Source organism: Populus alba, unplaced genomic scaffold, assembly GCF_005239225.2.
Source record: "Populus alba unplaced genomic scaffold, ASM523922v2 scaf114, whole genome shotgun sequence".
Taxonomy (NCBI): Eukaryota; Viridiplantae; Streptophyta; class Magnoliopsida; order Malpighiales; family Salicaceae; genus Populus; species Populus alba.
Window position 1 is genome coordinate 7,700 of NW_027340120.1, and position 27,178 is coordinate 34,877.

General features: G+C 33.9%; 1 protein-coding gene and 1 pseudogene across 1 annotated transcript; both read left to right on the forward strand.

Moving 5' to 3' along the window:
- Positions 1 to 16,078, forward strand: LOC118058028 (ABC transporter C family member 2-like; annotated as a pseudogene).
- Positions 9,942 to 25,297, forward strand: LOC118058029 (uncharacterized). The gene is made up of 10 exons (XM_073407090.1): positions 9,942 to 10,140; positions 10,227 to 10,337; positions 10,463 to 10,524; positions 19,876 to 19,962; positions 20,103 to 20,174; positions 20,253 to 20,317; positions 22,091 to 22,166; positions 22,894 to 23,000; positions 23,081 to 23,231; positions 24,868 to 25,297. Exons 1-10 carry the CDS (start codon positions 9,942 to 9,944, stop codon positions 25,024 to 25,026), a joined length of 1,089 nt encoding a protein of 362 aa, XP_073263191.1. The 3' UTR covers positions 25,027 to 25,297.
- The last annotated feature ends 1,881 nt before the right edge of the window (positions 25,298 to 27,178 follow it).

Below are 27,178 nucleotides of genomic sequence, written 5' to 3' on the forward strand. Positions count from 1 at the left end.
ATGGGATTTTGAAGCATTGGATTGGTACTGCAAACCAGTGAGAGATGGGGTGTGGACTAAAGCAGTGGAAAATGCATTTGGAGCGTGCACACCTTGTGCCACCGACACTCTGGTGGTCTCCCTTTCTTATCTAGTTCTCATGGCACTTTTGCTTCTATAAAATCTGGCTTACCAAGAAAGACTTCAAGCTCCAAAGATTCTGTTTGAGGTCTAAGTGGTATGCCTATTTGCTGGCTCTGCTTGCTCTTTATTCCACCGCCGAGTCCTTGTTACAGATTGGTCATGGGTATTTCGGTTCTCAATTTAGATGGACAAACAGGCCTTGCTCCATTTGAGGTTTGCTTCTCCTCTTTTGCCTTTTCACTTATTTTTTTATTCATCTGGATAAACAATGGCATTGTTTTAAATCTTAGTGTCTTAATTTATATCGTGGAAAATTTATGCGTGTGGCTCAACTCTCATACATGATAAAGAAAAGAGGATGAAAGCTATGATGGCCAGGCCTTGGAATTTAGATTACTTTGGGGATGATAAAAAGCATCACATTTCTCCTTTGGAGGTTATTTTCCATGCTTTTGGCACCCCATGTAAAAAATTATCAAGAAGCACCTCTAAGTATACAACCCAAAACTACTTTACAAAGAACACCTTTGTCTGCATTGCAATAATAGCTGAAATGGATTGCAAAAATGTAGTTTCAGCTTGCAAACTTCATATTTATTACTGTAGGTTGCGATAATTAGACTAAAAAAACCATTAAATCCTTGTTCTTCTTTTTTTTTTACCTTTTTAATCCTATGCCCTAGGCCACAATCACAGGTTAAAAAAAACAGGAATTTAATTTCCCTTTGGTATTTTCAGCCCAAGGCAACAACAACAATATTATGACGCATTTCTGATTTTTTCTTATTGTGGATGCCTCTGCCATGATGTGTTTCAGCCAGTCCGTATTTGGTTTCGTGTTTCTTTTTAGTACGCAAATGTATCCTTGGTCTAATGCTGTTTCTCCTTTCTCAAGTAAATTTTTTCTGGTTTATTTTTCTTATACATTTGATTAGCAGTAGCATGTACATTTAAATCATCACTAGATTAAGAGTGGGTGAGGTTAATTAGCAGACGTAAGGTATGATCCTACTTTGGTAAGCTAATTTTGATGTTCATAGTCAAATAATATTCATTTCATCTTCTTGTTGACAGGTTGTTTCCTTGATTATTGAGGCCCTTGCTTGGTGCTCCTTGCTGGTTATGATTGTTGTAGAAATTAAAGTCTATATTCGTGAATTTCGATGATTTGTTCGATTCGGGGTCATTTATACTTTGGTGGTTGATGCAGTGATGCTCAATCTTATCCTCACAGTAAAGGAGTTCTATAACAAGTTTGTATTTCCAATTTATAGGTGCTTTTTAGTTTATACATTTGATTGGGAAAAGGCAAACTCACAATTTTAATTGTTTTTGCAGTGCTGTACTGCATCTATACATGAGTGAGGTCATTGTTCAGGTTTGCTTCTATTTACCTATTCTATCCTCAAGTTTGAAGGATACTCCTGCTTTTGGTTCCCCATATCCTTCTAATATTTACTTGGGCTCTTAAGTGCTAAGCTGGTAACTAGTCGAATGCCCCCATGATGTGTGGGTGGTCCAATCTTACACTTCACCATGCTTTCTGCTAATTCATGTAATTATTTTTTATTTTTATTATTTTCTCCATGTCAGACAGGAATTGTATATGTAATTGAAGTTTTAATCCATCTGACTCAAACCCTATTCAAAATTTAAATTGCGTAGTGAGTCCCTCAAACTTGTTTCATATGACACCTATTAGATCCAAAAAATAACTATTGAACCCAATTAAACACTTCAGAGTCTCTTCAACCCTAATTCAAACATTATAAAGTTTATTGATTGAAATAAATTAAAAATTTCACATCTTTAAGCATGAAAAGGAAAAAAGCAACATAATAATTTCAAAGTATGTGTATGAAATTATTCCACAAAATTGTTGATGCATATTCAATTTAAATTCTTATTTGATTTCAACTTTTGAAAGAAATATTAAAATTATATCATATGATTTCATAATTTGATCAAGAAATTGCTTGCTTGAAAAATAATAAGGGTGTTGATGACACAATTTAACTCTTGTATTTTCATAACTTTCTAAACAATTTTAGGAATTTGATTAGGGTGGATCAGTATTAGAGGCAATTATTTCCTCGTCGTACACTTACAAATATGCAATATATATGTTAAACTAAGCCTTGTAACATATACCACTATTGGTATAACTAAAAACTATTAACAACAATGAAATTTTGATTTAAAGTTTGTGGTTCAAAATTTTCTATTATTCTCTCTTTATTCAACATAATGCTAATGTTTTGAAGCTTGGATTGGTTATGTCTATGCTTTCTCAATTTTTGCTGGAGTGGTATGATCTCTTTTAATCAATGTTGAGTTGAACATTCTGATTTTTATTTTCATAAGGCATGCTGCTTTTGATAACTTGAAATGCCATGCATTTTTGTAGTGAAGAGTTTGGCTAGAATTGCCTACAACTTTGATGAGACTCGTGACATTAGGAGGGTTCATGAATCAACAAACAGAAAAGTTTGCATGATTGTTGTAGAAATTTGTTGTTTTATTTCTCGATGATAGTCCTCTGCCTTAGCCCTTACTAAGTTATGCTGCTGCCCCATTCATTTGGAAAGTCGAAAATGAAATAGTGTCAACAGAATGCAGAATATAGAATCTCTTCTGCCAAACCATATTATGTTTGACCCTGGAGAACAGTCTGAAGGAGTATACAATCCTAGATATCTTGATGAAAAATGTGTATGTACTAGTGTGTGTTGATCAACCTAAATCTGAATGGATTGGCTAACTATGCAATTTTTATACTGCTGGGACTGACGTAACAGAATGGTTCGAATTGCCTTCACCTTTCGACTAGGCTTTCATTATATAGGAAAAGTTGTGCTGTACATAGTAATTACAAAGAGGAAATATAGGAAGCTAAATATAGTAAGGTAAATTTCCTATTTAAGCATTTACGCATTTATATTCCTATTTAAGCATTTACAGCTGTATGCTTGACTTCAGCCTTTCTATTGACATGAACTTCTCGTAGAACTCATTTCCACTGCAGAACTCATTGAACATTCTTCTCCAATGCTATTGGATTAGTTCATGTGTCATGTGCAATTACAGAGTTGAAGGGACACAACACTTTTTTTTTATCAAAAAATGAAAAGAAAAACTTTTCTACTTTTTTCAACGAAACATCCTTGATGATGCATGCTGTAAAAGAGTGCATAATTTATCTGAGTGTTTGAGGCCTTTTTAAGATCGGATGATGCTGTATTTGACAGTTTGTTTTGTGCCTCTGTACCTTAGTCATCTCCTAAGTCACAAAAGCCCTAATTTTTCCATCTTTTGTTTGGTAAAGACATTTGTTATAAGCAGAATGCAGAAGTTATCTAAGGAGGGTTTGCAGCGTACAGACAAGAGAATTGGCCTCATGAATGAAATTTTGGCTGCAATGGATACTGTGAAGTATGATTATTTTGCTATGAGTTCCTTGTTTCATATGGTTTTGTTCCTGACTATCTGATTTTGCTGAAATGGTTTACATGTTATGCATGGGAAAGTAGCTTCCAGGCTAAAGTTCAAGGTGTTAGGGATGATGAATTATCATGGTTCCGAAAAGCATCTCTACTAGGAGCGGTATGCCAAGAATATTTTTAGCAAAGTTTCCATTCTTATATTTGATAAAATTTTTGTTTCTTTCTCACTTTGCCGTTTGAAAATTCTATAATATTAGTGTCACCTTTCTCTATTGTTGTTTAAATTGTTAGTTTGGTACTCTCGTTACTCATATCTTGATTTTGGCATTGCATGCATGTCTCCTGGACGTGCTCACTTAGCTTGAAATAAACAGCCGCATACATGTTTTGATTTGTTTCACCACTATCTGTGTCAAACACATGGATGTGAGTTGTAGTGCATGATCCCAATTGATGCTTCAAAATGATAGCTTGAATAGCAGAACTGATTTCAAGAGAAGATGCTGCTTCTTGATATGGATCTGGTGAACATTTATAGAACAAAGAAACCCAGTACCTGGTGATATAAGACTGGTAGAAATGGAAATAGACGATCAAAGAATTCCTTGTAGGAGAGGGATTAATTGAACAGTGGAAAGAGCACCCAATCAGAGAGGGCTGAAGAAATGATAGAAAACCCCATAAAAGAGGGTAGTAACAAAACAGAAGAAGCACTCTCAAATCCGAGTCTATTTCTATCTTAAACACCAAGAAACCTAGTAACCTAAACCAACTAGGAAATTATTTTCCTAATGAATATTATTTTTAATAAAAGTAAACCATGCATAGCTTCCTAAAATAATGAAACTCTAGCATTACTAAATTACAAACATAGAAACAAATTGTAAAAAAAAACAACAAAGACATAAAAGTTATTTCCCTACATCACCTACTTTCAGAAAAATACAGAAACAGAGAAAGGAAAGAAACAACAAAACAGGGCATAGCCTTGTTCGGGTAGGAAGCCTACTTGAGGCCATCATTGACTTGAGGACTAGAGGAAAAACACATCTAGAAGAAATGCAATCAAAGTGCAAAATCAGAAACTGACAGTATAAGACAACTTCATTGATTGAATGTTGATTCCCAGGAGGAAACTTGTTTATATATGGAAATGTATTGGGTTATTCTACACCTTAGAAGTTTTCTAGTTTCAAATGTTATACATAGATCATGGGTGATCAATTGATAGTATTTGCTGCTGCTAATTATTTGTGGGTTTTTCTGTGAGGTCACCATCACTTTTTTGCTTATGCATGTTTCCAATTATTTCCTTGTTCTGCAGTGTAATAGTTTCATACTAAAAAGCATTCCAGTTATGGTGACTGTGATTTCGTTTGGCATGTACACTTTGCTTGGTGGAAATCTGACACCTGCAAGGGCATTTACATCTCTATCTGACACCTGATCCAATGGCAAGAGTATTGGGCTTGCAACCATGAAGATGCAAGTCTGAATTTTGAGAACACTGCTTCATTCCAAAAGCTGGCAGTAGGCACTTTCTGAACTCTCCTACCAGGAATTTACTATGGTGGGACAGCAGATGTCTTTTTCTACAAAACTTTAGCCAGCCACAATCTGATCCTTGGCACATTAACACAAAGGACTGATAATTTGAAGATGACACTCTAGAAAAACTGACATATAGAGAATTGATCGTATGTCTTTTAAATAACCCTATCTTTTTTTCTTTTCAATATTCCAACAACTTTTTGGTGGTCAGCTTTTAATTTTGTAATTAGTCCAAACCAAGGCACGTAAATAATATGTTCTATTCAGCAACTGTCCTTTTTGTTTCTAATCATATTTAATTCCATTTCATTTACATTACTGATTGATTGCTGCTGTATAATTGTATATTGCACTTAGTTAAATGATTTAATAGCTCAGATATTGTTATTCATGATATTGATCTATACTGAGTTCATTTAATTGAACCAATTGCTTGGTCCACATTCCCCCGCCTTGTTTTGCTCTTTTGGTTTCTAATGGTTTTAATCTTACAGGTGGTAAATGCAAATGTGTCCTTAAAGCGTCTGGAGGAACTATTTTTAGCTGAAGAGAGAATCCGTCTACCGAACCCTCTTCTTGATCCTTGGTTACCAGCCGTTTCCATCAAGAATGGATACTTTTCTTGGGATTCAAAGGTTTCATGCATCAACTATAGTGCTTATGCATTACTCATGTTTTCTCTAGTTATGCTTGCACATGCAATTGCATTTTATTGCATCAATCATTTATGTATGATATCATCTTCTTATGGATTAGCAGGATTGCTTGTTAGGTTCAACTATGCATTTCTGTAAATATACAAATTCAGTAATCATATTTGAGCTTGGATTGGGTGTTTCACAATTCAGTGCTACTCTTTCTGCTGCATCTTGCTGTTGGATGAAATGCTAATTATCTGTCCTATATGCATGCGTTAGGAAAAATGAAGTTCCCCTTTAGACTTGCATGCCTACTGTTTGTTCCTAAGATGTAGAAATGATTACACATGACTAGTTATCAACATTAGCTATACATACATGCAGTATCTAATTGTATGGAGAATTTAACACAAGTATAGTTTCATTTTTGTAATTCATCCTATAGTTATTGGGAGTACAATGTTAATACATTTATTTCCAGCTCACTTCTTTATGCGGACATGGTTCTGGCTTTGATATAGTGCATGTTCGCTAGTTATTGGCACTTGTAACCATTAAGATTTTGGTTTTGTTTCCAGGCAGAGAGACACACATTGTCAAATATCAATTTGGATGTACCAATTGGTAGCCTAGTTGCAGTTGTTGGCAGCACTGGAGAGGGTAAGACCTCACTTGTTTCGGCAATGCTGGGGGAGCTTCCTGCAACATCAGATGCCAGTGTTGTTATTAGAGGAACAGTAGCTTATGTTCCACAAGTTTCCTGTATTTTTAATGCAACAGTAAGTTGTGCTTGCTTATGTTGTGTGCATGTATATTATTGTATGCTTGTCCTCTGTGTGAATATGTAAATTGGTCATGATAGCAGTTAGAGGTAATAACTAAAATCTTGTAATGAAGCTGTGTGTATTATATTAATGCATTCAAGGCGTATTATATTTTATTCAGTTAGGCTACATCATTTGAATTACTTTAAGTTCACTCGTTAATTAGTTGATTGTGTTTTCCTTCAATTATGTGAACTTGTAGTCTATCATTTCAGGGTACGGGATAACATTCTCTTTGGATCTCCCTTTGATCCGGCAAGATATGAGAAGGCAATTGATGTGACTGCATTGCAACATGACCTTGATTTACTGCCTGTAAGCTATTTGTGAAACTTGTAAAACGGAGCTGTCTTATGGACTTCAAGATGTCTAATCATTATGCATTGTTTATTTTTCTCACCTGTTTGATTACTAGGGTGGTGATCTTGCCGAGATTGGTGAAAGAGGTGTGAATATCAGTGGTGGGCAAAAGCAAAGAGTTTCCATGGCTCGGGCTGTATACTCCAATTCAGATGTTTATATTTTTGATGATCCCTTAAGTGCTCTGGATGCCCATGTAGGCCGACAGGTAAGCTCATTATTTAGAAATGACGCCGCTCTCTTTTCATGGTTGCTCCCAATTGAAAATATGATGTGACTTATGGTCCTGAGACACTGCATGCATGGGTTAATACTTTTCACTAATATTGATGAGAATTAAATATGGGTCTCTGATATCCATGCAGGGTCAATTGGTAGGATAGGCTTGACTTCTTCTAAATTTTAGGAATGAAATAAATTTTTGCACATGCATATGTCCATGTGAATATTCCTTGCAAACATAGTAGAGATTGGGACCAAAGAAAAATATCTATTGCAAGGAATGATCCTGCTGAAGCAGGATTCTAATTTCTAATATTGTTGGGAAGAGAATGCTGTATTGGGGTGGGGTTATGATTTCCACGTGCATATCCACGTGGACGGACAAGTCCTTGCAAATTTATTAGAGAAATAGGGAATGGAAAAGACAACTCTATGGCCAAGGAACGATCCTGCTGAAGTAGGATTCTACTATTCTAGCGTCTAATGCTGTGGGGAAGCGAACACTGTATTTGGGGTGGGGTTTTGATTGGTCTCATGTTCACACCAATGGATAATTTATGCTTTCCTAATGTCTTGAAGTTCTTGCAAAACTTCCTTTCACTTAGATGTGAGTTTATTATATTTGATTCTCATTTATAACCTGCTGTGCTGCTGGAGTGTGGGCTGGTAGACTCTCATTGCACTGCAGAGGTATCCAGGGTTCAACCTGAGAAATTGCCAGTGTGCATCTTGTAGGAAAAGAAATATACCTGCTTTCATCTTTTTGGGATGTCCTTGAGTCTTAGTAACACTTGCTGCATATGTTCTTAAAATTTGATCAAATAAGTTTATTTTTATTTCTGGAGCATCCGTATGCATACGGACAAACATACAAAATTTTTTATACAATCTGATGCAGCAATTACTCTTTTAATGCTTAATCAATTCTTTATTATTAATGGGACCTACAATTCACCACCTACACTTGCCACACTCTGTTGGAATTTCAGTGTTATTTTTTAGTATGCATAGCAATTTCCTTATTTTATTCTAGCAAAGGTGATCTATGTGCAACTACCTATTATCTCCAGGTTTTTGATAAATGCATCAAGGGAGAATTAAGCTGGAAAACGAGAATTCTGGTCACACAAACCAACTTCATTTTCTTTCTCAAGTTGATAGAATCATCCTGGTTCATGAGGGTACGGTCAAAGAGGAGGGCACCTTTGAGGACCTCTCTAATAATGGAATGCTGTTCCGGAAGCTGATGGGAAATGCAGGGAAAATGGAAGAATATGAAGAACAGGAAAATAATGAAATTGTTGATAATAAAACCTCTTCAAAGCAGGTTGCTAATGGGGTAATGAATAACTTGCCAAAGAATGTAAGTGGTACAAAGAAACCAAAAGAAGGCAAATCTGTTCTTATCAAGCAGGAAGAACGGGAAACAGGTGTTGTCAATTTGAAAGTGCTGACAAGGTAATAAAATACAGACTAAAATCTGGTGCTTCAATGTTGTGCTTTGTGAAACTGCAATTTTCGTTTTTATTTGAATGATATATATTGGAAGGCATGCAATGTACTTTTGGTGAATCCTCCCATCATAACTACCAGAACAATAAGTCATGCTAGTTAGAGATTCTCTATCCCATACCTCTTTCATGCCCTTAAGTACCTCAATTTGGATAGCTAGTTGAAGATAATTCTATTTCAATCTTATTCATATTCCCTATCTTCTGTCTCTAAAAAGGGCTTCATCACCTTTCTAGTGTCTGATCTTGCTGGAGACGTTTGTTCTTTTCTTTTTTGTGTGCAATAAATCATTGCTTCTCTAAAAGACTCGATTCTCCACAAAGTCTGAAAAGTATGAAAGCCCCCTGTTTTGCATAAATTATACTTGATTCAAACTTTAATCCCTAACAAGAAATCAACCATGGACATGTGTTCCTTGACCAAAAACAACTCTTGATTGATGAAATTAAACTAACCTTGGGTTCCATGAAAATTCTTCTCTAAATATGACAGCCACTCCATCATACTTTGGCATCAATTTGGATTGGTTGTAGAACTAAGGACAAGATTTTGTTAGTTTGCTCTATGATATTGGCCCCAATGTTTATTCTCAGTTCCCTCATGCAGGTTAGTTTATGTTTTCTTTCTTTGCTTGTCTGTTCAATGTGAATCAGACTACTTTTGCTGCTGCTATTATGGAAAAACTCAATCTAGCCAGTTTTTTATCATCATGTCCTTCATTCATCTGAATTCTAGCAATTGCAATAATTTTTTTTATTTTATCTGTCATATCATACCATTCATCAGCATTTTGATTTCGAGATTTCATCATTTATTGTCATGGACACTGTTACGGTACTTGGAAGTTTACAGCATAAAGTTTGTATCATGTCATGTTTGTTGAAATCAAAGAATATCAGAATATCTTGTAGATTGACGAGTAGTTCTGTATCTAGTAGGAGTTTGATGCAATGCTTTGCTTTGCTCCTAAATAGCTTTTATCATTTTTGTTCTCTTACTATTGCTATCATGAATTCTTGCTGCAGTATATCTAGGATAAAGAACATATTATAATGCTTCAGTTGCTTTTTGGAAGATAAATAATTTCTATCCTTGGATGCATTTTTATTTCTAAATGCATAGTTCTATCTAAGAACCATTTTGTTCTACAGAGCACAGCCCGTGAAGTAAAGCGACTGGATTCCATAACTAGATCACCTGTTTATGCACAATTTGGAGAAGCTCTGAATGGTCTGTCAACTATTCGTGCATACAAAGCTTATGATCGGATGGCCAGCATAAATGGAAAATCAATGGACAACAATGTCAGATACACCCTTGTCAACATGGGTGCAAACCGCTGGCTGGCAATCCGGTTGGAAACATTAGGGGGCATTATGATTTGGTTTACAGCGACCTTTGCAGTTATGCAGAATGGGAGGGCAGATAACCAGCAGGCTTTTGCATCTACAATGGGTCTACTTCTCAGTTATGCTTTAAACATCACTAGTTTATTGACTGCTGTACTGAGACTTGCTAGTTTGGCATGCTCAATGCTTTATTTCGAATTGTAGAGCTGGAAAGAGGAAGGATTTTGATTGATGATTGTGATATTGCAAAGTTTGGATTAATGGATCTACGCAAAGTACTTGGTATCATACCACAGTCACCTGTTCTTTTTTCAGGTACACTGTCTAAAATCTTATTTTGAAGTTTGAACCATTATTATGATGAATTATACTTAGTTGACCGCCCTACTTTTCTTTTGTTTAGGAACCGCCCTACTTACAATGATGGTGATCTTTGGGAGGCTTTGGAGAGGGCTCATTCGAAGATGTTATCCGAAGGAATTCCTTAGGACTGGATTCTGAGGTATATTTTGAGATTTTCCTTTTAATGTATCTCTCTTGTTGTTCAGGTATCTTTTGCTTCCAAAGGCTGATTTTATCATCTAGCATAACTATTGCACGGCAGCTTAGGGGTTTTATTCTGGTACTGTTTTATTGAGACAGTAAACAGTAACCCTAATAGGGACTTTAGGGTTTGAATTGATCTTTTGGTGGCTAATGGTTATAGGTTTGATTGGGTGTGAACGCGTGGATGTTTAGGAGTTCCAATGGAGGCTGTTTGATGGTGAGGATATGGGGGTTTGTTTGCTGCAAAACTGTAGAAAGATGGAAAGTTTTTCTAGGAGTCACACTTAGGAGGAAAAACTAAGCTTCGTACTTAAAGTTCTTAGGAGTTATTGCACCTAAGAGAGATTGCATCACGCTTTCAAATGTATATAGTTGGAAGTTTTATTCATAAATTGGTGTGAACCCACCAGGAAGACACCACCAAACAAGAGACACAATCTTGAAGAAGGTTTTATTTTTATTCAATAATTCAATGAACTTATAACTGAATATCTAGATGTTTATATAGATGCATCAAACTAAATAAAATAATAAGTCTTAAATCCATAAGGATATGTTTGGTACACGGGACATTATAACAACACAAATTGTCCAATGAAGCTATTTGGTGTACACACACATGAAACAAGAAATGAGGTGGTTTCAATCCTGTCCCATAATTTTTTTTTTCTTGAACACCCCTAAGGATAAGCTTGTGTTGTATTCTTTGTATGCTACCCATACTTATTTCTCTGAAATTGGAAAATATCATCGTTTTTTTTAGCTTTGGACTTTTTGCATATAACTTTTTATGAAAATAAATAAAATTAATGAAAATTTAATTATTTATGAAAAATAAAATAAAATAAAATAATTATTTCAACAATAAAATAAAATTATTTACTTCAATTATTTAAAAAATAAAATACTTAGATTTATAATATCAAAATAAATAAAATAAAATAAAAACTTTATTTGTGAAAATAATCAAATATATTAATAACTAAAAGACTACTTTTTAATTATGTATAGAGCTATTTGTTAAACATATTTAACTTTTTTATGATCATTGTTAGACCTAACACAGCCACCTAGCTAAAATCCCAGATCATCAACTCATGGGTCAACTTGCTAGGTTAGTGAGCTGATTCAATGGGTTAGTTATTGTAACTTCGACTTTCTAATATTAAAACTAAATTGAATCATTTAAAAAATAGGTCCAAGGTTTGAATTCTACTCTATGCAAAAAAAATTTCAAAGTCAACTTTTTGACCTGAAGTCATGGTTGGATTTGACTCGGTTGACTAGTTGTGATTGGATCAATACCTTTTATTGTTTTTTTTTTAATAGGGGGCAAAAAATGCATTACACAAAAAAATAATAGAACAGATGTTGTGGCTTAATCAATTGCACTTGCAATTTGGGCCATGGACTCAACCGGGTTAAAAAAATTGTTTACATAAATCTATAGTTAACCTAAATATACTGAAAGAAAACACAACAAAAAAGATGTAAAAAATAACCTAGCAGCGCTGGCCCATGGCCTAGTGTCCTAATCCTATGAATATAATAACCTAGGTGCGTGAGCCTTCAACCACAAACCCTCACGTCTGTGCTTGTATGTTTTTTCTCATTTAAAGGAGTGGACAACAAGTTGTTCGCTTGTTTTTTTTAAAAAAAAAAAAAAATTGGGCAGACGACCATCCCATAATTCCTCCACTACAGTAGTGCCCTGAAAATCAATTATGTAGGTTTTTTACCCAAAAAAATCTATTTTAACCCAAAAACACTTTACAAACACTCTTAAAACATCAACAAACCAGCATATCAACCAAATAAATAAATAAATAAAGCCAACTCACAAAATTAACTTGAATCAAATCTCCCATTCTCGACTTTGAACTAGTTTTTTAAAGCAATATTGAAGCTCAAAACAACCATTATGAAACATTTTAACCCAAAAATACTCTACAAACACTCTTGAAACATCAATAAACCAACATATCAACCTAATAAACTAAAAAAAGGCCAACTCACAAAATCAACCTAAATAGAATCTCTTATTCTCATTGAATGGATTTTGTTGACACCAATTTCAACCACAACAATGATTCACATTGAATTTCAAATTCTCACAAAAAAAATGACTAAGAAATGAGAAAAATAGAGTTTTTACAGTAAGTTTCTGACAACTAAAGGATCGAACAAAAAAAAATGGGGGCCAAACAATTTCTCTATGAAATTCAAAGTTGCCATCTATTTTTTTCATGTTTTCACTTTAGTCCTCTAATTTCAAAAAAAAATGTGATTGCTATTAAGTGACTCAATTTAGAACCAAATTTGAGTCAATGTTTTGTGAGTGAATAAAATGTTTTTTAAAATTTGTAACAATAAAACAATTAATTAATAAAAAAATTAATAATAAAATGTGATTCTTAAATTGTAATAAAAAAAAAATGAGAAAAAAACAAATGACAATTAAAAGTGATAATGATGAAAATAAAAAAACAAAAATGAAAATATATTATGAAAAATGGAAATTTTGTATTTTTTTTAATTTTTATATTGTTGTTTATTTTTTAAATTATAAACTTTCAGTCTTTTAATTTTTTACAAAATTTAATTTTTGATCCAAAACTTTATTATTTTTTATTTTTTAGCCTATAGTTTGAGAGAGAAGAGAGAAAGTGTTCCAACACGTACTTTCACTTGCATTTTTATTTAATTTCAATGACCAAGTACATGGAGATTCAGATAAATTTTTTTTATTATATATATAAAGGAAAGCCCTAGCATCCCCATTACCTATTTGTAAATTTTTCATTTTTTGAAAATACAAGTATTTTTTCTCTATTGTACTAAATAACTCGATGACCCTAATTAAAAAATGAATGTCTTCAAAGGAAATTACTTGTGACATGTACAAAATTACATAATAAATTATAGTGAACATTTGCATCATCTCAGTTGCTAACATTTTATATATGATCAAAACCAATTTTATATTTTTTTCTTTAAGAATGTTGATCTTAAAGATAAATTTTCAACATGTTACATTTTTTATTATTCCTGGATAAATTTTATTCCCATCATTTTATTCATCACACTCTCACTCTTGCATCATGACAATTGTTTTCATTCATAATATAGTTTAAATCGTCACTATACAATTTATTCCTTACAATTTTAAAATTGATTGGTCTTATTCAAATACTTTCATACAATGTTTCTTTTCACGTTGATATTATTTCACAACCATTTTTACTTCATGAATATATTTTATTTATATTAATATTATTATTTCACAACTCATGAAAACAATCTATTTCCTCAACACATATAAATCATATGATTTTTTCCTCTCTCAACCACCTTTAGCACATATCGTAACTTATTGTACAATCACGTCTAATTCCCATTGTTATTTAATTCATAACATATTTAATTCATGTCATCTTTTTACTTTCCGAGCATTTATTACATCTAAGATATATTGTACTTCAATCCATATATCACCCTTATCATATTGAGAAATTTTCTCCATTTATGTCATGTCCATTTTTATTATTTATAATTTATCATGTAACATTTCCTTATTTTTATACTTACAAGACATGCTCAGATCATTTTTTTTTTTCCGTTAAATTTTGTCGGTAGGGCTAATTTAATACCTAATCCTTAACTTGTCAACACAATCAAACTCATATATACCTTACTCTTATTACTAGTTATTGTTGTTGTCAATTGGTGAGTCAAATAACTAATTAATCACTTTATATGACAAGCCTAACCATTTGGATATAATTTTGCATAACTATCTTTTAAAATTATATAATATACACTGTCAAAATTATGGTGGAGTTTTTCATATACTTGGACTATACCAAGTTATTGATACTTCATCAAAAATATCTCAATCCAATTCTAAAATCATGATTTACTACTAATGTTATGAGGTACTTGATAATTTCTTAACATCAAATACAATTAGCTTTATAAACAATGATTATTTAATATTATCTATTTTATATATATACCGCATCAATTACTAAATTGTTAATATATTATTTTAACTTTAATATTACAAATCAATACAATTAACACAACTTAAGGACATACTAATGTTCTCTCTAGTCCAAACCGACATTTATTCCATTACCAAATTAACTGGTTTATTCAATTGCTCATTAACTAGGATAACTAGTTTCTTCAATTGTCCATTAACCAGGGCACTAGTTCTATTAGTCAGGGTAATTAGTTTTTACATAATATATGTTTATCTGTCAGCTATCTCACACGTCTGTTATATATAAATTTGAAGTGGTGATAGATCTAGAAAAGTTACTTTCTCTTCTCGTATCTAATGGTTGTTTTTAGTTTCCTGGCTATTTAAGGATATCCTGGAGCATCATTGGCATTCTGCATTAGAAAAATAAAATTTAAAGCATGTAGATATATTCCAAATAAGCAATTTTGTTGTTGCAGTAAAAAATAATGCATATAAAGTTTTTCTGTCATTACAATAAATCACTTCTCATAATATGTTACACATTACCACCTATCATTAAAAGTTTCATACCAACCGCTTAACAATTTATCAATAACCACTTCTCATTATGTCAGTTTTGAGATAAGGAAACATGGGAAGTTGTGCATAGCCAAAAGTAACAGAGTTAGCTGGGTAGGTGACATAAACATCTTCTAGTTTTCTTTTCTTTAGATGTAAGAAGCCTTGATGAATTACTGAAATTGGTGTAATATGTGGATGGTATTTTCTATGCTCTTCTTGCATTGACTCTTTCTTTACCTTGTCATATAGAGCAATGGGGGGGTGTATCAGACCAGATAGCTCGCCCAACAGACAATGGTCAGGTAATTATTCACAGTTCAAGGTTCATGTTGAGTCCTTCTGTCATTTCTCGTAAGCTTTAGGATCGTTTTTTAGAGATTTCCCTACTCTGGAGAAGTGTGCCTTTACTTTTCATTGGAAATGGCAATGGACTTTGTCCTGCCTAGTTCATATCTTTGGTTTCTTTCTTACTGCAGATTGGCATAATTGATCCTGATTGTTGGACTCCACTTGTATGATGGGTTGTTTAAGGTACACTATCCAGCTACGTTCCATCTTGAATTTTCAACATGGCAGTGTGAGTTTTGCTAGTATTATCCGTATTTTTCTCTGCATTGTGATCAAAAGGATTGACAATTAATAATTTTATTGGTTGTTATTCCTTTTGATAATAAAGGACAGCTCAAAGAGGCTTTTGACATGAGGCATGTAATCTCCTATCCAATTACTCAACATCAGTTTCATGGATAATCTGCCAACGACCTATCAAAAGAATTAATGATTCTGCTTAATTATGAAGATCTTGGTTGTGATGTTGATGTCCTATGTACTGGATCTGGATTCTATATTTCAAATGCATGTACATGCAGTGCATGTTTGTGTTCATGTGTATGTATGAAATAAGCAGCAACCATTTCATTCTTAGAAATTGAGATATATATTGCAATGTACTTCTTTTTTTTGTCAAGTGCCATTTTAACTTGAATTTACTTTTTGGATCTGAATGTAAATTCTTTTGCTTATATAATTGATCGAGGTACTCTAGCCCTCCTGTTGTTTTCATGCTGAATGCTCAGCATTAGAAAACGAGTAAAAGAGCAACTGATGTTTTAGATGCAACATCTTTTTTGTCATGGTATGCAAGCAGGAGGCACAGGAAAATGAAAATCACTATTGGCTTTCTTTTATCTTTGTAAGAAGGTTTGAGTGACTGCTGTGGTTTGAATCTCTTGATGCCCAGAGGCCACCAAACTGATTTGGGCATTTTCCTGTAGTTAAAATCTGCAATGGCTGAAACAGTGGTGTACTAACAGCATCCTTTAGCTGATACCAAGGTTTTGCAACACTAGATTGGGTAGCTTAGTAATATCCTGATCATGGATTGGTCAGCCTGGTGATTCTATATCTTTTTTTGCACCCCCTGTTTCCCCCTAAATCTTGTAATCTGTGCTATCTATAAACACACACAGGTTTGCATGTACACTAGCCATGATACCCGCGCGATGCTGTGGGTATTAAAATTTGTAATATATTTTTTTGCACACGTTATATAGGAATAGGTAGCATATTCATAAAATTAGTTGCAAAAGTTAAGTGGAGATAGTTAAATTGAAGTGTAACGAAAGCATCCAGAGGTAAATACTTTATGCTTTTTACATATAGATAGAGAATTGGACGCCAATGAGCGGCAAGTTGTATTAACAACGCAGATGATGACGATGTCCAATCAGGTTGCGATGTTGGATAAGAAAGCATTGATTAACTGAACGTTAATCGTTTTCCTATTGCAAAAAATAAGTGTTATTGTAAGTTATAAATTATGCAAAGCAATAAATATTAAATGTTTTTTAAAGATAAATCAGAAATGAGAAATAAAGATGTAATTGTTGCTGAGCATGTGAGTTCATAAAGAAAGCAAAGTAATTAGAAGTAGATGCTTACCTTTTCAGGTGATGAAATGGAGAGGTGCTGCTTCTTTGAAAGTTGTGGTGCAGGATTGTCATCATCTTTGTAGAGATGTTTCTTTGATGAGTCTGTAGAATCTTTCAAGGGTCTTGGCTGGGGAACTTGGGTGCTGAATCATATATTGAAAGGAAGTACGTAAGGAATGGCAAGTGTAAACAATTTATTGAGGTTTCTTTATTGCTGCTGCTGGCAATCTTGCCATAGCTTTTTTTTCCAATTATAAATTCATGAAACCTAAATCTCATATCAAGCAGGAAAATAAAGAACTTTCCTAGCGTGCAAGTAGGTTCTAAATTCATTAAAAGGTAATGAATGCAGTGGTTAAGCAATAATATCATTAATTAAAAATATGTAGTGCTAGCAAGAATCAAGTTGAATGCTGTTAAAGGAAGTGAGTTTTGGCAAAAGCTGTAAAACAATATCCAGCACATGTATGGCATGATCATAATATGAATCATCAAGCAACGAAAATAAAAAAGTTGTTTGACCATGCATTCTATTAATTTTTCACTGTCTAACAATAAAACCACAAAACACAATTCAAATACAAATCATTTGATATTCAATCAATATCCAAAAACATATTGCCACCAAAGTAAAAGCAAAGACATTAAGAAACATAGTTGACTTAATAGATAAATTATTCTTAAATAGAATGCATATAGAATTGTCAATAAAGCAAGTCTATAGAATATTTTCTTGTAATATCAGAAATCAGATTGCAACATGGAAACAAATATAATTGCAATCATGGTTATCAAGTAAGATAAATGGAAATTTCTTAGAAAGACTTTAAATAAATTGTTAGGACTTGAAAGATTTTGAGTAAGAGAAACTGCTAGCACAGTTCTAAACCAACAGAAGCAGTGGATAAATTATGCCAGAAAAAATAAATGGTGCAGCATAAACTTGAGAAGCCATAATCCATCAAAGTGATATGTATTAAAGATAAAAATTCTAGGCAGGTTAGTTGCCAAGCCAATAGTTAAGCCTAGAGAATCTAAGTTGACTTCAACCAATTAAAGCTAGGTAGAATATGTTGTAAAAATTCAGAGGCTGAAATTATTGTTATTATTATGAGAACGAAAGGCTGAAATCGACGGAGGAGTTACCGAGATAAAACGACGGCGTGGAGGCTGTTGAGGATCCAGAGAGCTCTGATGCTGCAACTGCTAGGCATGACTTCGTTGTCACTTGGTAAAAGGAAATAACGAAAAAAACCATTTGCTTCTAGAGCGAAGCTCACAAAGAAGAGGAGAGATGCATGTGCACGTATCTTCTGGAGATATTTTGTTAAGCTGTGAAACGATGGCGCTGCCTGAAATCTAATCTCGTTCTTTGATCATTCTCTTCGGCTTAGAGTGTGTATAGTATGGTTGAGATTTTTTATAAAATATATTTTGATGGAAAATGTATTAAAATAATATTTTTAATATTAATATATTAAAATAATTTAAGATGCAATGAAAAAAAGGCAACCTCACAAAATATGTGAAGAATCCAATAAAACTAGGAAGAAGAACAAAAAACACTAACTTTAAAAACACCGAAGGAAAAGAAAATCAAAGAGCAATGAAATAAGCAGGCAATTTCGATCAATAAATAACTGAATGAACAACCCATGCACATAAAAAAAAAACACAACATTAAAAAGAGCTGTTGGAAAAAAAAAAAAAAAAAAGACAAAGAGCAATGAAATAACCTGGAAATTCTGATAGAAGTCAAACAAAAAGCTGCTTAAACCAAGTGTTCTCTTGAATGGAATGGAAGAAGCAAACCCTCCAAAGCAACTGGAAAGAGACCATCATCCTGTGAGCTACAATAAAATAAGATTAAGAAGCCATAAAAACCATAATAATTAAAAGAGAAAATAATGAACACACACTAATTAGAGAAATTACTAGAAAACAAAACCAGAACTGAAGGCAACGAAGAGCGCAAGAAAAAGGAAAGACTGTAGAAAATTGTCAAAGGATTTAAGGCACCATCATGGTCTCACCTCTGCAAGTAAAATTCTTCCCCATGAAGAAAAGACTGAATTGCAAAAAGTAAAGAAAAACAATGTAAATTTTCAAAGCATTTAATACAGAAACATGATGATGTCGCTTTTGTAAGTTAAATATTCTTCAATCTATAGTGCTTTTAATAATATAATAATAACCAACAAAGATACAAAATCATCTGAAAGCAACGAAGAGTGCAAGAAAAACAAAAAAGGTTGTGGATAAGCATGTTGTCAAAAAGACATAACCATGATTAAGCATGCAAGGAAATAGAAATGGATAAAGTAAATAAGAGAGAGGCACAAAACAAACCTGAGAAAATACTGATGAGAAATAAAAGCAATGATGAGAATAACAACAACACAACAGTCGTAATTATTTGAGTAACAAAAGGCTTGTTAGTAATAACAAAAAATATCATAATTTTGGATAATTAATTCCCCTTAATTCTCTCCGTGTAAGTTGCGCTGTCTTTTTTTGTTCGATTCCTCTCTCCCGATTTAAAGCTTCGACAGACAGAAGAAAAGAAAACTCGTAGCATAAAAAATAAAAATAAAAATAAAAAACCAAACCCAACAACTCCAACAGAGGAGCTTTGGCGTTTGTCCCTCTCTCTCTCTCTCTGAATTTTCCGTAGAGCATAACGGAGCTGACTAGATCTCATTTCATCAGGCTGGAATTCAATTCTCTTCTTCTTTTCTCCACCTCATCGGACCGGATCTCATCTTATTTGTGAGCTTATAACCGGTGTATGATTCATTGTTTTTTTTTATGCTCTTATGATCTGCAGATTCTAACATTTTTACAATTTGGAGGATACACTCTTGTGAGGAACTCAACTGATCTCTTCCGAAGTTTTGGATTTGATACACAGCCAGTACTCATCGGTCTGATCATATTTTAGGTATTGCTGATATGAAAAGAATTGTTGTGTGAAGGAAAAGAAATGCTTATGGGATTTTTAGTGTGTGTTGGGGGGGGGGGTTGGGTTTATCTGACTTGGTTGTTTTTTTGCAGCATACTGTAATACCTCTCCAACACCTTGTAAGCTTTGGTCTTAATCTGGTGAGCCGATCTTTTGAATTTCAGGTAACCTCTCACACCCTCTCTCCTTGTTTCTGTGTGTCTGAAAGTCCTTGATCTCTCTTACTGTAATTGTTTGATTAGGCGGATGCTTTTGCTAAAAAGCTTGGTTATGGCTCTGCTCTTCGGGTGGTCTTGTGTAACTACAGGTGATCTATCGAACTTTTAACCTTTTCCCTCTAACAGACCATCAGTAGTGGAGATGGAGTCCTGTATATTTCTTGCATTCAGATTTTTGTGGGATCTAAGTTCTACAAACGCAAAGACACTTCGAGACAGCAAGATGAGCAGAGTTAAAAAATATGAACAAACAAAAACTCAACTTCAAGCAGGCTTCTTGCATCGGCAGAGCTTATGAAAATCGACTTGGAGACTAATTAGTGGAATTAAATGATCTCAGATTGAGCCGAATTGCAAAAGGGAGAAATGGAGCACCAAATATATGCAACCAATTGCTAATAAGTATTAGAAATTAATAATTAACCAAATGGCTATTTCCTTTGGCAAAGCAGATTGCAAGCAACAGGTAATTAATTACTCGTGTATTCTGAAGGTTTTTTTATTATTATTATTTTTACAATATTCATGCATGATTTGCGTGGAAAAGCAAGAAGAGAAGAAGCTACCTGGCCTGGGGAGGTGCTTGCTGCTGTTGTTGCTCTGTCGTGAGGATGGTGGTCCACGGTGGGGCTGCTGGTGGTCCACTGCAGCCACTGGAGAAGGCAGAAAAACAACGGTGGATGTTGATTGCTAGTGTGGCTTTTGGCTGAGGAAAAGGAGAGGTGACAATGTGTTCAAATATTATAAGAGAGGTGGGAGCTGAGAGATGCATGATTTGCGTGGAAAAGCAAAAAGAGAAGAGGCTACCTGGCCTGGGGGAGGTGCTTGCTGTGTTGCTGGTCTGTCGTGAGGATGGTGGTGCACGGTGGAGTTGCTGGTGATCCACTGCAGCCACTGGAGAAGGCAGAAAAACAACGGTGGATGTTGATTGCTAGTGTGGCTTTTGGCTGGGGAAGAGGAGAGGTGACAATGTGTTCAAATATTATAAGAGAGGTGGGAGCTGAGAGAATTAGCTCGCTAAAAACACCACTTTAAAATAGCACCATGCCATGCCATGCAATAAAACAATTCGAACTGTCTGCCAAGCACACTAACCAGAACAGAAATGCCAACCAAAACTGAACAGGAAACAATGAAAACGGAAAGGCAAGCATGTATGTATAATGATGCCAACGCCACATTCATTTAATGCACCACCAAGAAGATTGGCCAGCTTGACTTTATCTAAATGAAACCTGAAAGCATTTAATGCAGCATTAAAAAGACTGGCTGACTTGACATTCTCTAAATGGAACTTGAAGACGTGCAACGTGTAAGTTTATTGCCTCTTTGCATGGGCTTTTAATTATTCTAAAGGTGATAAGATGTCAGACAATTCAGTATTCCCTTTAACCTTATAAACTTCACAGAAGAAAAAGAAGACTCAATTACAGGAAAAAACAAAAAACGACAGCCTGATTTTTCAAAGCATTTAAGACACTAATATCATGATGTCGTTTTTTTCAAACTTGTGCAGTGATAATATATTTTGTGGGAAAACGAGCAAGACATTCAACTACAATGCTGAGATGATATATGTTTTGACAGGGAAAACCGTGGGGAAAGCTACAGTGCTTTCCCCACGCGTTTTAGAGTTCTTTAATATGTAGATATATATCTAGGGTGACAATTATAACGAGGGTTATCTAAATTTCAGCAATGGAGAAATATTAGAATGATGGAAGTTAGCTTTGAGACCTTGCTGTTCCTAGAAAGGAGGCTCTCCTCTTTCCTCAGGTCTCCATTTATGTGAATTTGGTGAATTTATGTTATCATTATTTATATGCATATACTATAATTTGTTTGTGGTGTCTTCTTTGCAGGCTTGAGGAACTTCAAGTTTTGGATATCAAATTTCCTTACGGTTGTTCAAAACCAACGATTGGTGTTCTTTTCCAGGTCCTCTGTTTTCCTGTAGTGGGCCTATATTTCAGAATGTAGTTCTTTCTAATGAATTTTTTTTAAAGAACAAATCTTTTGAACATTTTTATACATGTTGATAAATTTGAAGTGGTGATAAATCTAGAAAAGTTACTTTCTCTTCTCGTATCTAATGGTTGTTTTAAGTTTCCTAGCTATTTAAGGATCTCCTGGAGTATGATTGGCATTCTGCATTAGAAAATTAAAATTTAAAGCATTTAGATATATTCCAAATAAGCAACCATCCCCCCCCCGCGCTTAAAACAATTCATTTGCAAGTTTCTGTAGTACTGCAATATTCAGACAGCATCCCTCACATCTTTTCACTTTTATTCACTACTTTGGTTGATCTTTGGAGTCCTTGCACACTTTAGATTTTAGAATGTAGCCTTTTTTTATTAAATTATTTACTTCGTTGTGTTTCTTTTTGGTTTCTTTTAGGGCATGCACACTTATTGCTTGCTTTGGGTTGTGCCTTCTTTTTCACCCTTTTTGGGTACTTAATTGTTCATGTGGAAATTCCTGACATGAGCTTTTATATGAAAATGATCACTTTTTTCGTAGTTGTAGCTAGAAACTGGTTATCCAGAACGTCCATGTCCATGTGAATTGTTCCTGATATTATGCTCTCTTAGTAAATTTCTGGACTTGCAAGTTTGACTTTTTTATGTGTTCATGACCTTTTTTCCTTGATTTGCACTGCTAGTCTATCACCAAAGCAGATGAAAGAGTTGATGCAGATGGTTCTAGGTATTTACTTGGTGATCTAGTTGGGCTTCTTCACCTTTTAGTTATAACCCATGAGAAAGAAAAGTGAGTTTTTTTTTTTTTAATTTCCCTTTCACTTGCTGATGATGAGCTGCATGCATTCAGATTTTCTTTCGTGGTTGTAGCCAGCATTGTCAGGATTTTCTCAAGCTTGTGCACATTTGTGCTACAGGCCTCAAAATTGAGCTACTGGGAGAAACTTCTACTGCATCTACCATAATATCATATCTTGACAATGCTTTTGTCTTCATTGGTTCAAGCTATGGAGATTCACAGGTATGGTGTATTAAAGGAATTCATTTTATTGTTGAACAAAATTGAGATCTTTTTATTTATCTACTGTTGTCCTGATGTTAGAGAACCTGTACAGTTGGGATTTTGCAATTTTGTTTAATGACTAGGGAGAGAGTGCGTTTTACTTGGATCGAAAACATCTATTTAATTGATTGATGTTCTGGTGGATGCATTTCATGATACAGGTGACTATTTGACTTATTAAATTATTGATTAAACAAATACTCCCCCATACAGCTGATATTTTTCCTTGTGGGGGGGGGAGGGGGAGAGGCTGTATTGCTCAATTCCACTTCAATACATGCCAAAGAAATGATAATGGAGAATTCAGCCTCATGATATAGTAGAGTTCTGAATCATTTTGGTCTCAACATTTCTTTGGATAATAGACAGTTTGAAAAAAAATCCTTTTTCATTGCCTGATCTAATTCTCATAACAAAGGAGAAATTGGGAGGAGAGATAATACCCAGGAGCAGTTCTTCTATGTTCCTTTGAAGGGGTATGCTTATCAATTTCAGTCTTAGTTTTTTATTTTTTGGACCTACTTAAGTTTTTTCATGGCTTCAACTCCATGTTATACGTTGTGTCGCATGTGCAGAGGACAGAATTCTTGATTCAAAACAAAAGATAAGTTGTTCTTGCAGAGAATATTTCTCAGAAAGTTTACTGTACCAAACAAGCCATGAAAGTTTTTACCATTACTCATCTGCCATTCATTTGATGTTTGTTGGTTCTAACCCTGCTTTGGTGGGACCAAAATTACGTAACTGACTCGTTATTATAAACAGTGAAAATGAAACTCACCAATTCATTATTTGGGTTTCATATTGGTTTGGTTTTTACCCCGTGGAGGAGAGTGGTAATTTTGAATGTTCGTAATTTCTCTACTTTGACATCTTATTTGTTCCTCGTCAGATATCATACCTTTTTTTTTTAATTAAAATGGAATGTTCGGACTAGCTTATATGTATATTGACTAATGCAACAAGCCCTGAAATAAACGATCATATAAGCCTCCAGTAGCTCTAAAAAAATTTGAACTCATGATCATTGAGAAACAAACTGAAAACCTGACCAGTTAATCTACCCTTCAGAATGGTAAGATAGCATACTTGTGCCCTTGGAGATGGTCACCTCTTAAACTTCCTATTGAATTTGAGTACCAGTGAATTGAAAGATAGGAAAAAGGTGTCTTTGGGTACCCAGCCTTTAACACTCCGCACTTTCTCATCGAAGAATCGTCAACCATGTATTTGCTGCATCAGATAGGCCTGCTGCCATTTACAGCAGCAACAAGAAACTACTGTACAGCAATGTAAACTTGAAAGAAGTCAGTCATATGTGTCCTTTTTAACTCTGCTGCATTTCCAAATAGGTAAGCTTTTGTGGTCCAATTTTTATTTCTGGCTTGTACCAATAATTCATGTTGTGTTTGTTTTCCACGCTCCAACATCATGGTCGTTACATTTGATTGCTGCTCAACTACTTTTTCTTTGACATTAGTAATGCATTAAAAGTTGAGAGCCTATTTTTTATGCTTCTTATCCACACTACCAAGTCCTAGTATTTATGTTCTTTCTGGTTCTTAGCTTGACACAACTCTTCATTTGTCTTCAGCATGAAGAAGGTGGTGTCGAAGAGAGAGCTCGTGATTATAATGCAATTTGGATGTCAACAGTTGAGATTCTTGATGGTGACATTTACCTCGGTGCAGAAAATAACTTTAACCTATTTACAGTTCGCAAAAATAGTGAAGGTGCTGCTAAGGAGGAATGAGGTCGTCTTGAGGTGTTGGGAAAGTATCACCTTGGAGAATTTGTCAATCGATTCCGACATGGTTCCCTTGTCATGCACTTAACCGATTCTGATGGTGGCCAGATCCCGACTGTTATATTTTGGACTGTTAATGCCATTAACCGAAGCAGGGGGGCGAGCAGGGCCCTGGCCCCCCTGCTTTTTTTATTATTGGGTAATTAAGTGTTAGGAGGTGTTTTTTTACTTTAAAGAGATGGGTCTTCTTATAGTAATGAAGCGTGATTTTTATTTTGATTTCTTTTGAATTATTTTGCGCAACCCTGGTATAAATTCTGCAAATATAAATTTGTTATTTTGCGCAGCATTAATATCAATCCTGTAGCTAGTCAAAAATAAAAATACAAATCGCAAGTAAAATTTTTCTGTAGAAAGATTGAAGCAGAGCCACCAATTAATTTATCTTTCATCAAACAAAATAAAATAACTTTAATTTAAAATCTAATTTTGTTTTAAGATGTTTTTTAATAATTTGATGAGGATTTTTTTTATAATTCTATTATTTTTGCCTCTTTTTGTTCTCAGATCTGCTAATTCTACCAATTGTTTTCTGAATTCTTGTTATAGTAATTTTTTTTAATTAATTAGATATATTTTATTGGTTTGTTTTGATTATGCTTTGATTTTTTTTTATGTTTTGTTTTTAGCAGAGCCATTAAAATTATCAATTTTTTTCTCACGATATATGTTTTGATTTTAGGTTGAACCGTGAACAAAATAAGAAGAATTGATTCTTTTTTTGAAAAAAATAAAATATTGATAACTCATAGCCTAGGGAACCGAGTCCAATATATAATGTTAATGTTATGGTTGAGTAGCTCTAATGTGCTTCAGTTTACAAAGAATTTACGTTGATTAGTGAGCAACTTCTTACTAGAATCGACATTGTTAAGAATTATTCTTTATTATTTTTTGCTTTATTTCAAAGTTTATCAAACATAAATAATGTTTTGCTTTAGCTAATGTTTCTTATATACTTTGTATGTTTATATTTAATAGGTATAAAGACCAACAACATTAAAATGATCGATATATTATGAAGATGAAATTAACTTCATTGCTTTGACTCAATTTGGTATTACTTCAAACCTTTTACCCTATATAAAGGTCATTATATGTTTGTATTAAGTTATTTGAATAAAATTAAATTATGCAGGTTTTTTTTACAACACATGTACAATAAATTAAAACAAATATTATATATTGTTATATTAATTTTGGCCTCCCCTAACAAATAATCGTAGCTTCGTCCCTGGTTAATGGTGTAATCAGGGTCATTGCTTCACTTCCTCGTGAGCAATACCTCTTTTTGGAGAAGCTTGAGTTAAACTTAAGAAAGGTGATAAATGGAGTTGGAGGATTGAGCCATGAGCAATGGCGATCATTCAACAACGAGAAGAAAACTGTAGATGCCAAAAATTTCTTGGATGGTGATCTAATCGAGACATTCCTTGATCTCAGCCATAGTCGGATGGAAGACATTGGTAAGACAATGAATACTACTGTGGAGGAGCTTTACAAGAGAGTGGAAGAGCTGGCAAAGCTATATTGATATCGTTGTCTCGACAAGTTTGCTCACTAGTTTGTTTGCAAGGGTTTTTTTTTTTTTTCATTATACGAAATATGTATTATAGGTTTGGAGGGATATCGAAGTCAAGAATCATTTTCTTGCAAGGAATCCGGTGGTGTATGCAAAATATATTATAAGCATCGAAAAAATACTATATAATTACTATTAATAGAAACTTATTGCACGGTGAATCATGCTATAAACTTGGAGTGTTATTTTTGCTGATTTTTAGTTAAAAATTGAGAGGTGTTGTCTTTTTTGTTTATTGTGCTAAAAGTTATTGAGTCTGGCTTGACAGTTAGATTCAAATCTCTTCCAACAGGTGCTGGGTCTAGCTTGGCAGCTAAATCTAATGCTATTGGTCTGGCTACGGCTAATGGGTTCGGCCTTCAACTAGACCTAGATATGTTTAATTTTATTTTTTTTGTCTCTTTAGATTTTTTTATGTATTTTTTTTCATACGGTAAAGAGAAAATAAATTGATAGGACTCTTTTTTTTATTATACTATACTTTAAAAGGCATGAGGAAAATACTGTACATTTACT